The sequence below is a fragment of the Euleptes europaea genome, chromosome 1 (assembly GCF_029931775.1).
Source record: "Euleptes europaea isolate rEulEur1 chromosome 1, rEulEur1.hap1, whole genome shotgun sequence".
NCBI lineage: Eukaryota > Metazoa > Chordata > Lepidosauria > Squamata > Sphaerodactylidae > Euleptes > Euleptes europaea.
In genome coordinates, this window is record NC_079312.1 from 173,460,433 (window position 1) to 173,472,833 (window position 12,401).

The window sequence follows — 12,401 nt, forward strand, 5'->3', positions numbered from 1 at the left end:
TTTGGTGGAGCCTGAAGAGGGAGGAGTTTGGGGAGGAGTTTGGCCAACTGCCAGGTAGTAGCAGGAGATCTCCTGCTAATACAACTGATCTCCAGCCGATAGAGATCAGATGACCTGGAGAAAAATGGCCGCTTTGGCAATTGAACTCTATGGCATTGAAGTCCCTCCCCTCCCCAAACCCCGCCCTCCTCAGGCTCCATCCCAAAAATCTCCCTCCAGTGGCGAAGTAGTATACCATATTAAGAACAAAGTAAAATGATAAGCAAACAAACAGCGGTACGGAGATGTGGCAGAAGATGAAGAACCCCATTTAATGTCTGGATCCTTTCCCCCCTAAGAGTTTCTGCAGTGCCTTTTTCACATCCTTGTTCCTCAGACTGTAGATCAGAGGGTTGAGCATGGGAGTCACAGCTCCATAGAGAAGAGAGACCATCTTGTCCCTGTCGGAGGCATATTTGGATTTTGGTTGAAGGTACATGGCCATGGCTGAACCATAGAAGATGCCGACCACAGCTAGGTGAGAGCCACAGGTAGAAAGAGCCTTGCTCCAGCCCTGGTTAGAACGGATCCGCCAAACTGCCAGGCCGATTCGCAGATACGTCACCAAGATAAAAGTAAATGGTATTATAAGGACCAGGACACTGCTGAGGAAAGAAACAATATTACTGAAGCGGGTGTCACCACAGATCAGCTTGGGGAGTTTGGGGAGTAGGGTTGCTAACTGCCAGGTAGTAGCAGGAGATCTCCTGCTAATACAACTGATCTCCAGCCGATAGAGATCAGATCACCTGGGGAAAAATGGCCACTTTGGCAATTGAACTCTATGGCATTGAAGTCCCTCCCCTCCCCAAACCCTGCCCTCCTCAGGCTCCACCCAAAAAATCTCCCTCCAGTGGCGAAGAGGGACCTGGCAACCCTATTGGGGAGAAGAGGGACTTCAGTGGGGTATAATGCCATAGTGTCTAGCTTCCAAAGCAGCCATTTTCTCCAGGTGAACTGATCTCTATTACCTGGAGATCAGTTGTAATAGCAGATTTCCAGCCATCACCTGGAGGTTATTATTAACCATAATAAATGGCAGCACGTGGCTTCAAAGATAATATAATGTGAAATATACCAACTGGAAAAGAAAACAATATTATAGAATATAATAATTCTATTTTTGGGAAAATCCAAAACACAACATATATCCATAAACACTGTGTTGAAAGCCACACAGAAACCTCACTGGGTCTGAAATAATAAGAAATGTATATATATACAGATTGTTTTTAACAACAAAACATGAACATAAATTCAAGAATTATTTCTGTGGCCTTAACAAAGGCTCATGTATACTCAAGAATTAAAGTCCATGAAAAATCACGAAGAGACGAAGAAAGTTCCAAGGTGGGTCTATCCCAAGTACGCGTTTCGGAATCCAATCCTTCCTCAGCTTGGCGACCACAACTATATTTAAAGTGACCAATAATAATGGCTTCACTGCTTTTCAAAAAGTCCAAAGAATCTTCAAAAGGAAATTCATGGGAACAATTTTTTCCCCATATGAAAGGGATCTAGAAAGAGTAATCAACCCATTCAGAAGTCAGTATTCTTCGAAAGAAGGCAACGGCAAACTACCTCTGCTTAATCACTTGCCTTGAAAGCCCCTTGCTGGGGTCTCTATAAGTCGGCATTTTTTTGTGACGGCCAACAGCCATATACAATAAATTTTCTTGGTCTATAAGTCGGCTGCAACTTGATGGCACTTTACACACACACTGGTTTCTCCATCCTCAGCTTTGGGGAAAAAATTCATAAAGAGAAAAACGGAAGATAAGGATAGAAAACATGTAACACACACAAGTTCAGCCAGTCTGATAATTTATAACATTAAAAAAAACAATCATACCCTTCCTTCAAGAAACTCAGAGGGGCGTATAAAAATTAACTTCATCTCCATTTTATCCTCACAACGACCTGGTGAGTAACGTTATACTACTGCAGACTGACTGGCACTAAGTAATACCAAAAATGTTATGGCTTATTGTTTGTTTGAACCTGGGTCTCCCAAGGCCTAGTCTGACATGTTAGTCTCCAGACTGACAATAAGTAACCACAATAACAAATATCCTGCTTCTGCCTGAATGGGAACCCAACTCATACAAAAGAAATATTGCATCAGTTAGCACTTAAGTAGTGTACCATATTAAGAACAAAGTAAAATGATAAACAAGCAAACAGTGGTACGGAGATGTGGCAGAAGATGAAGACGCCCATTTAATGTCTGGATCCTTTCCCCCCAAAGAGTTTCTGCAGTGCCTTTTTCACATCCTTGTTCCTCAGACTGTAGATCAGAGGGTTGAGCATGGGAGTCACAGCTCCATAGAGAAGAGAGACCATCTTGTCCCTGTCGGAGGCATATTTGGATTTTGGTTGAAGGTACATGGCCATGGCTGAACCATAGAAGATGCCGACCACAGCTAGGTGAGAGCCACAGGTAGAGAGAGCCTTGCTCCAGCCCTGGTTAGAACGGATCCTCCAAACTGCCAGGCCGATTCGCAGATACGTCACCAAGATAAAAGTAAATGGTATTATAAGGACCAGGACACTGCTGAGGAAAGAAACAATATCGCTGAAGTGGGTGTCACCACAGATCAGCTTGGCAACTGTCTGGGCCTCACAAGTGAAGTGGTTGATGACATTAGAGCCACAGAAGCGTTTGGGACCTGTGACTGTGGGGATGAGGGTCAGAATAAGGCCACTTCCCCACGTTCCAATGGCCATTTGGACACAAACTCTCCAGCTCATGATCACCATGTAGTGTAAGGGGCTGCATATGGCCACAAAACGGTCATATGCCATGACAGCCAGGAGGACACACTCTGTGGTGCCTAGATATAGGCTGATGTGAATCTGGGCCATGCAGCCCATGAAGGAAATGGTAGTTCTCTCCGTGGTGAAAGTAACCAAGACCTGGGGGAGGCTGCTGCTGGTGTAGCAAATGTCCAGGAAGGAGAGGTTGCTGAGGAAAAAGTACATGGGGGAATGCAGGTGGGAGTCAGTAACGATCAGTATAACCATCAGACCATTCCCCAGAAGGTTGATGAGGTAGAGTGCCAGAACGATCCAGAAGAAGATGGCTTGAGCCACAGGATGGTTCGAGAGGCCAAGCAAAATGAACTCAGTCACCACCGTCTCACTGTTGTTGTTCATGGTCTGCTCAACATCTTCTCAAGATGTTCAAGGAGTTGTGTGAAGAGACAGCTTTAACATCCAGGGTATCGATGGGGGGAAAGGGGTTGGTGAAGAACAAAAGAACATCTTACTAGTTAACACTTATAAGCCTAGTTTGTTCCATGACCAAGTTACAGGAAGAATAAGCTCTAAAAGGAAAGACCCAAATTTACTTGTTCCTTTTTCTTGTTAGGTTTGCATATTTTATTGAAGTAAAAGTCAAGCTTCTTCTAGTAGTACAAGTACCCAGAATATATGCTATGGAGGGTGAAAAAGAAAATTAAATTGAAACTCTGATAGACAAAGAAATCACGGAAAAAATGCAAAATTACTTGCACAATTGAACATGAAAGATTTATGAAACCTTCCCCTGTACTATTTTAATTAATATCTATACTACATCATAGGCAAACTTGAAAGAAAAAAAAAACAGTATCCATCCATCCTTCCTTCCTTCCTTCCTTCCTTCCTTCCTTCCTTCCTTCCTTCCTTCCTTGCTTCCTTGCTTCCTTGCTTCCTTGCTTCCTTGCTTCCTTCCTTCCCATATTCAGTAACTTACCTTTTTGTCCTCTCCCACTAGTACTTTATTCTTTACCATTTACACATGATATAAAGTAAGTATTAATTATAGGATTGTAGGGAAATGCTTTATAAAACTTTTGATATTCTTCTTTGTATGTACTGCTGGATGCATTTCATAGTTTTACAGAATGTAAATTGGGTTCTTTGAGGTTCAAAGCTTAAATTAAACTGAATTTTCTTTTTTTATCCTCTGTATCAGAAATTCTCAGTATGCCTACAACTAAAATACACTTGACTTTGAATTTAATACAGTTTGCAAACCTAAATAATTGCTTCTTGCTTACGATGCTCTAACTGTATTCTTTCTAATACATGCACAAATAATTACAGAATCTATGGAATAATGATTTCTTTCATGGTGGTGGAAAGTGTTGTTAAATCTCAGCTGACTTAGGGTGACCCTGTAGGGTTTTCAAGGCAAGAGACAGACAGAGGTGGTTTGCCATTTCCTGCCTCTGAATAGAGGCTCTGGACTTCCTTGGTGGTCTCCCATCCAAATACTAACCAGGTCTGACCATGCTTAGCTTCTGAGATCTGATGAGATCAGGACAGCTGGGACTATCCAGAGCAGAGTGTTCATTTTCATGAACCACCCTAATATGGACTTGATGATCATTCAAATGGAAACATCCATACATAAAGCACTATAAAACTTTTCAAGTTCTTCCAGTTCATAGTTAGTGAGCCCATTGTACAAGGAGAGAATTTGCTCTTACAAAGAAGACTGAATAGAAAAAAATGCTACCCTTCTTTCACTTGTCTTCAAACCATTTATCACTCACATATTCAGCCTTTGTTTGAGATCTCAGTATTTGATGTACTGGACTAGAAACTGGAGGGAAGTTTGGTTAAATTTCTTCCAGCATGAGTTTTCGGGAGATACATATTTTTACTATAATTTACAAGCCACAGAAAGGTGGGAGAAGGGACTCAGTTACATAGGGAGGCTGATTGGCAACAATAACCAAGCAAAGACAACTCAGTATTTTCAGAATTGGTGAGGACCACTATGTTGAAGATGGGCAGAGCAGGACTAAAATAAAATCAAATGAAGTTGAAGAAGGTGCAGCGTGAAACATGAGAAGAAGAACAAAATAACATCTGTAAAGTGTAGGTACTATCACAATCCAGCCTTTACAGATGTTGATTAGTTCTGCTTGTTTTACCCTGAACCTTCCTTGATTTCATCTGATCTTATGTTAATCCTACTCTGCCCATCTCCACCAGCCCTCTCCCATTCTGAATAGACTGACTTCTCTTAGTTTATGGCTTCAAACTGGCTGAAATATAGCACTTGTCTCCCGGAGTGAAAAACCCCAAGTTCTTGTTCAAGCCTGGAAGACAGAGAGCCAGCATGGTGCAGTGGTTAAGAGCGGTGGTTTGGAGCGGTGGTGTCTGGTCTGGAGAACTGGGTTTGATTCCCCACTCCTCCACACAAGCAGTGGAGGCTAATCTGGTGAACTGGATTTGTTTCCCCACTCCTCCACATGAAGCCAGCTGGGTGACCTTGGGCTAGTCACTGCTCTTTTAGAGCTCTCTCAGCCTCACCTACCTCACAGGGTGTCTGTTGTGGGGAGGGGAAGGGAAGGTGGTTTGAGTCTCCCTTAAGTAATAGAGGAAGTCTGCATATAAAAACCAACTCTTCTTCTTCTTGATTATCCTGATGAATTTTAATTCAGCACTTTTGCATTGGGTTCATTTGAAAACGGATTCCTCAAAAAATATCTTTACCTTTCTTGTGTTAGAAGTATGCCAGACCCTTACTATAACACTCACCTGGGTTGGAAGAAGTGCAACGATTTGGACCTCCGGAAGATTCTCACATGAGGTGGACAATCTGGAATGTATAGGTTTTTTCCCCCCAGACACTAGAACAGCATCCAAAAAGAAGAGTGTACTCAAGGTGAAAAAATGAGGGAGGAGGGAACACAAGCCTTTTCCACAGAACTGAGTTTAGGGGAAAGATATCAAGAGAAGTACTCATCTTCAACCTGTTTCAGAATAAGCTGTTTTAGTACCTGGTCATGATAACCTCTTAGTTGTTTTCTAGCAATTCGGGTTTCTGTTTAAAGAAACTCGTAGTTCAGGGAATTGTCAATGTTTGGCTGCATCCCATCATTTCTTATTAATGCTCCCGGGACTAGATGAACCTAATAGGAAAATGGTGGCAACATTGATTTATTGAAGCATTTTAGGTCAGTTTTCTCTCTGGAGGGACACAAACTGGCATAGGGAAAAAATCAAAAATCCTAAGTGAACTGGGGGAAAAAAGGACAGGCAAAGAAAACACAAACAAATCTGAATTGTTCCAGGTTTGACTTTCACAAGATAACAGGCCAAAGGCCTTCAGCCATATCTAGGCTTGCCAGGCCCCTTAGCTCCACCAGAGGGGAGCTTTGTGGGGGTGCTTTATCCTACAAATTAGGTTTCAACAGGTTTGAATTCCCCACACTCTATTGGGCTGTGACCAAAGTATATGATGGGCATTAAAATGGCAAATGAGATTCAATGTGAGTAAGTGTAAAGTGATGCATATTGGGACAAAAAAATCCCAACTTCACATATACACTGATGGGATCTGTGCTGGCAGCGACAGACCAAGAAAGGGATCTTGGGGTGGTAGCGGATAGCTCAATGAAGATGTCAACCCAGTGTGCGGCTGCTGTAAGCAAGGCAAATTCCATGCTGGCTATAATTAGACGAGGAATAGAGAATAAAACTGCTGATATCATACTGCCCTTGTACAAATCTATGGTGAGACCACACTTGGAATGCTGTGTACAGTTCTGGTCACCACACCTAAAGAAGGTTATTACAGAGCTTGAGAAGGTGCAGAAAAGAGCAACCAAAACGATTAGGGGACTAGAGCAACTGTCCTATGGGGAGCGGTTAAGACGCTTAGGGCTGTTTAGCTTGGAAGAGGGGAGACATGATAGAGGTCTATAAAATTATGCATGGTTTGGAGAGAGTGGTCAGGGAGAAGTTTTTCTCCCTCTCCCATAGTACTAGAACATGGGGTCATCTGCTTAAGCTGGAGGGTGAGAGATTCAAAACAGTTAAAATGAAGTATTTTTTCACACAACGCATAGTTAAATTGTGGAACTCCCTGCCCCAGGATGTGTTGATGGCTGCCAGCTTGGAGGGCTTTAAGAGGGGAGTGGACATATTCATGGAGGAGAGGGCTATTCATGGCTGTTAGTTAGAATGGATACTAGTCATGCTGCATACCTATTCTCTCTAGTATCAGAGGAGCATGCCTATTATTTTGGGTGCAGTGGAACACAGGCAGGATGGTGCTGCTGCAGTCGTCTTGTTAGTGGCTTCCTAGAGGCACCTGGTTGGCCACTGTGTGAACAGACTGCTGGACTTGATGGGCCTTGGTCTGATCCAGCAGGGCCTTTCTTATGTTCTTATGATGTATTGGGGCACATTTCTCTTTGATTGGCAGTGAACACCGTCTACAGCTCCTCTGTCAATGCTGCACATTTTTTTTTAAAGGTGCTTGGGAAAATATGTTATATCTCTTTATTGTTATTGCTGCTTGAAACGGAAGCTCCTTTCAGGGTCTCACAAGAAGACCACAGAAACAGCGGCACAAATCATCTCCTGAGCACTAAAACATCATGATCACATCGTCAATCGACCTTGACCTGAGCGTGTTCAGAGGATTGATATAATTCTGATAGTGGGTTTATTAGTATTTTAACTAACAGTATTAGTTCCTTGGTTAGTACTTGGATGGGAGACTACCAAGGAATATCAGGGTTGCTAGGCAGAGACGCAGAGTGGCGCAGAGTGGTAAACTGCAGTACTGCAGCCCAAGCTCTGCTCACGACCTGAGTTCAATCCCGACAGAAGTTGGTTTCAGGTAGCCGGCTCAAGGTTGACTCAGCCTTCCATCCTTCCGAGGTCAGTAAAACGAGTACCCGGCTTGCTGGGGGTAAAGGGAAGATGACTGGGGAAGGCACTGGCAAACCACCCCGTAAACAAAGTCTGCCTAGGAAATGTCGGGATGTGATTTCATCCCATGGGTCAGGAATGACCCGGTGCTTGCACAGGGGACCTTTACCATTACCTTTAGGCAGAGACAGGCAATGGCAAACCACCTCTGTTAGTCTCTTGCCTTGAAAACCATACTGGGTAGCCATAAGTCGGCTGTGACTTGACAGCATTTTACACACACATGTTAGTTCCAACCTGGGATGTAAACTTTTGAATTTGAATTGTATAAATTTATTGTATTTTATTGAATATCTGTATTAGGCTTTACCTGAGTAAGTCCAACAAGCTGTTGTGCTTTATGGACTATTTTTATTGAGAATAAACTGTGTGTGAGAGAGAAACTCCTCCATGCATGGCTAGCTTGTCCCTTCCAAATGCCCCAGCCACTGGCTGGTAAGGATAAGCTGTTTACTTTCTGCCACCCCTTGTGTGTCTTTCTGACTGCTGCCCCCAATAGAGAGCCACCATGGTGTAGTGGTTAAGAGCGTTGGTTTGGAGCAGTGGACTCTAATCTGCAGAACTGGGTTTGATTCTCCACTCCTCCACTGGAGTGGTAGGCGCTAATCTGGTAACCGGGTTGGTTTCCCCACTCCTACACATGAAGCCAGCTTGGTAACCTTGGGCTAATCACGTTCTCTCAGCCTCACCTACCTCACAGGGTGTCTATTGTGGGGAGGGAAGGTGATTGTAAACCAGTTTGATTCTTCCTTAAGTGGTAGAGGAAGTCGGCATATAAAAATCAACTCTTCTTCTTCTTCTTCTTCTTCTTCTTCTTCTTCTTCTTCTTCTTCTTCTTCTTCTTCTTCTTCTTCTTCTTCTTCTTCTATGTTTGCCTATCACTCAGGACACTCAGGACATCAGCCAGGTGAAGGATTGAGACCAACCCCATCTCCCCCCAAAAGGGAACTGCCCTATCCCAGGATTAGGTAACAAGTTTGACTTCCAGGCTGAGTTGCCTCTTTGCTGAGGTGTTGCTGCTCTGCACTGAAGGGCATTTGTATCCTGGTATGTTCCTCTGGCACAGGACTTCAGTCCTGCTGGATCAGACCGTCTTGTCCCACCCAGTGGACTTCTCCTGATGTTGCCTCCTGGCACTGATATTCAGAGGTTTACTGCCTCTGAATGTGGAGGTTTCCTAGTAGCCACTGATGAATCTATCTAATTCATGTATCTAATCCACTTTTAAATCCCTTAATGTCTGAGGCCATCATGAGTCATGATGCACTATAGAACAACATGATTTTGCCCCGGAGCCAGAGGAACATTTGTTCTGTGACTAAAGTGTCAACCTCGTCAATGAACCATATGAAATACTGACCACAAGCAAGAGGGCATGGTAGTTGAAGAAGGCTTTGTGCTGTTTGGTCTTTCCTAATGGCCAGACTAACAGAGCAATCCTAAGAGGTTCTTGTAGGTTATCTGGGCTGTGTAACCGTGGTCTTGGTATTTTCTTTCCTGACATTTCGCCAGCAGCTGTGGCAGGCATCTTCAGAGGAGTAACACTGAAGGACAGTGTCTCTCAGTGTCAAGTGTGTAGGAAGAGTAATATATAGTCAGAAGGGGGTTGGGTTTGAGCTGAGTCATTGTCCTGCAAAAAGTATCAAAGGTAATGTGTTAATCACTGTCCTGTAATTATCAAGATAATATGCTAATGAGGGTGTGGTATTACTCTTCCTACACACTTGACACTGAGAGACACTGTCCTTCAGTGTTACTCCTCTGAAGATGCCTGCCACAGCTGCTGGCAAAATGTCAGGAAAGAAAATACCAAGACCATGGTTACACAGCCCGGATAACCTACAAGAACCAATGAACTCTGACCGTGAAAGCCTTCGACAATCCTAAGAGGTGTTCTTAGGGTTGCCAGGTCCCTCTTCATCACCGGTGGGAGGTTTTGGGGGCAGAGCCTGAGGAGGGTGGGATTTGGGGAGGGGAGGGACTTCGATTCCATGGAGTCCGGTTGCCAAAGTGGCCATTTTCTCCAGGGGAACTGAACTTTATCGGCTGGAGAACAGTTGTAATAGCAGGAGATCTCCAGCTAGTACCTGGTGGTTGGCAACCCTAGGTGTTCTACACTTCAAGACCCATGGACTTCAATGGTGGAAGTCTGCTTAGGGTTGAGATGTCATGCACCTAGTTGAATTAATTTATTTATCTATTTGTTTATTAATCATTTTTATATCCCTCTCAGGGTGGCTCACAACAAAATCACCATACATATAATATGTTGCATGGAATGATATGAAAACAATTCCTATCATAGATAAAATCCAGCCGTGTAATATCATCAATAGATAAAACAATATGAAGACATAAGTGCATAAATATATAGGTGGCACTCCTTTGTGGTAAAATATGCTTTTGCAGGGCCTGCGGGCAATCAGGTTCCCCCACAATAAGAGGAAGAGGAAGAACAAGAAGAAGAGGAAGAAGAAGGAGAAGAAGAAGGAGAAGGAAGAGAAGGAGGAGGAGGAGGAGGAGGTGGAGAAGAAGGAGAAGAAGAAGAGTTGGTTTTTATATGCTGACTTTCTCTACCACTTAAGGGAGAATCAAACTGGCTTACAACCAGCTTATAATCAAAAACAAATAAAGATGGAAAGAAAAGTGGGGTAGGGGGGTCAGCAATGTTAACAATGTTAACTAACAACAACAACACAACACAAGTTTTTATTGGCATATATGTTAACTAACAATTGTTAACTAACGATGTTAGGACCACCAGTGGGGCAAACATAGTTTCAACGAAACAGTGAAACAGTTTATTTAGACAGCAAGTAGAGGAAAAATTACAGTGGAAGAAAGACAAGGAAAATTTGGGCTGGGATCTTTCGAACACGGAAGATTTAAAAGAGAGGTTTCCCCCTCATAGAATGCGTGGCCAAGAATAATTCATTCTTTTGGCTTCTTCTTGATCACTCTGCACATGGCTCCCTTCACATCCTTGTTCCTCAGGCTGTAGATCATGGGGTTGAGCATAGGAGTCAGCATACCATACAATATGGAAATCAACTTGTTCTGATCGGAGGAGGATTTGCTCTGGGGCCGAAGGTACGCAGACATGGCCGAGCCGTAGAATATGCTGACCACGATCAGATGGGAGCCACAGGTGGAGAACGCTTTGCTACGACCCTCTGCTGAACGGATCCTCAACACTGCCAGGCCGATGCGAATATAGGTCACCACGATGAAGACAAAGGGAACTACCAACACGGGGATTCCTCGAGCAATGGTGAAGATCTTGTTGATGCGGACATTGGAACAGGCCAGCGTATAGACCACCCGAGCTTCACACAAAAAATGATTTATGAGGTTCGGACCACAGAAATGGACCGGCATGAAATATATAGGGATAACTGTTAGCAGAAAAGCAGACGTCCAACATGAGGCCACCAAGGAGATGCAAACCTTATTGCTCATGATTAAGGTGTAATGAAGGGGATGGCACACAGCCGCAAATCGGTCATACGCCATTACAGCTAGAAGGAGACACTCAGTCATCCCAAAAAAGAGACCGCTATACATCTGAGTCAAACAGTTCAGGACAGGAATGGAAGCCCTGTAAGTGAAAGAGTTGGCTAGGATTTGAGGTATGCTGCTGGTGGTGTAGAAAATATCTATCAAGGAAAGGTTGCTGAGGAAGAAATACATAGGTGTGTGAAGATGGGAATCAGCAATAATGACCACTATCATGAGTCCATTGCCAAGCAGAGTGAGGAAGTAGACCACCAGAAGCAGCCAGAAGAGCATAATTTGAGCTCTGGGGTGGTCTGAAAATCCAATCAAAATGAATGTTGTCACCACAGTCTGATTTTCACCTGTCATCGTCTTGAGAGATTCTCTGTGACGAACAAAGGAAAGAGGTGTTAGCCAAATTGCTCGGTTATGATATTTATTTTGTGAATAGTGAACCAATAACCGGCTATGGGCATAACCTGCAGGATCTAACCTGTGTCTACGGGAGTCCAGACCGTGATTCAAAGAATAAAGCAGAGTCAATGGATTTAGTTTCAAGGATTTACTTATTAATAATATGTGCACAAGCACTCAAATCGCATGTACACAACAACACAGAGATCCTAGGAAACAAAGAGAGTAGTTTTAGAGACGTTTGCCAATGTGGCAGGCTCTCTGAAGATGGGAAATGCTGCACCTGTCCTGGAGCAGAGTTGTCCTGTGTTCCGTAGGCTAAGATACTAGGAAAGAGGGGCGAGGAAGAGGGGGGTTCCCGAGGTTCGACCAGCAAAACAGGAGGGGAGTGTGGTCAGGCTGAGCAAAACCCAAACCAACAGAGTGGCGGCAAGTAAGCCAGGGAAAGACCTAAGGTAGGGTACGGATTGCTGGAGACCCCAGTTATACCTTTCTCCGGGGGCGGGGTGATTGGATTACCCCTTCATGGTTCCCATGTAAAACAAAAAGTGACAAAAAAGACTAATGGTCAGCTGCTGGGGTGAGTCGAGGGGCCAATTGAGAAAACTATCCTATTTCCATTGATTTGCGTAATTCAGGGAGGACCGGGAGATGCTTGCAGATGGGATTAACGATTGTGAACAAAGACGCGCATAGCTGTGTCCGGGTGCGTCATTTTGCGTAGCCGGGGGAGC

The 12,401-nt window shown here is 43.9% G+C and overlaps 2 protein-coding genes across 2 annotated transcripts; both read right to left on the reverse strand.

Moving 5' to 3' along the window:
- Window positions 1-310: 310 nt before the first annotated feature.
- On the reverse strand, window positions 311-3,195 carry LOC130477681 (olfactory receptor 13H1-like). The gene is made up of 2 exons (XM_056849729.1): window positions 2,264-3,195; window positions 311-644 (listed from the first exon to the last, which is right to left on the reverse strand). The coding sequence occupies exons 1-2, from the start codon at window positions 3,193-3,195 to the stop codon at window positions 311-313; spliced, it is 1,266 nt and encodes a 421-aa protein (XP_056705707.1).
- A 7,494-nt stretch (window positions 3,196-10,689) lies between these two features.
- LOC130477690 (olfactory receptor 13H1-like) lies at window positions 10,690-11,622 on the reverse strand. The gene has a single exon (XM_056849740.1). The coding sequence runs from the start codon at window positions 11,620-11,622 to the stop codon at window positions 10,690-10,692; it is 933 nt and encodes a 310-aa protein (XP_056705718.1).
- Window positions 11,623-12,401: the final 779 nt, after the last annotated feature.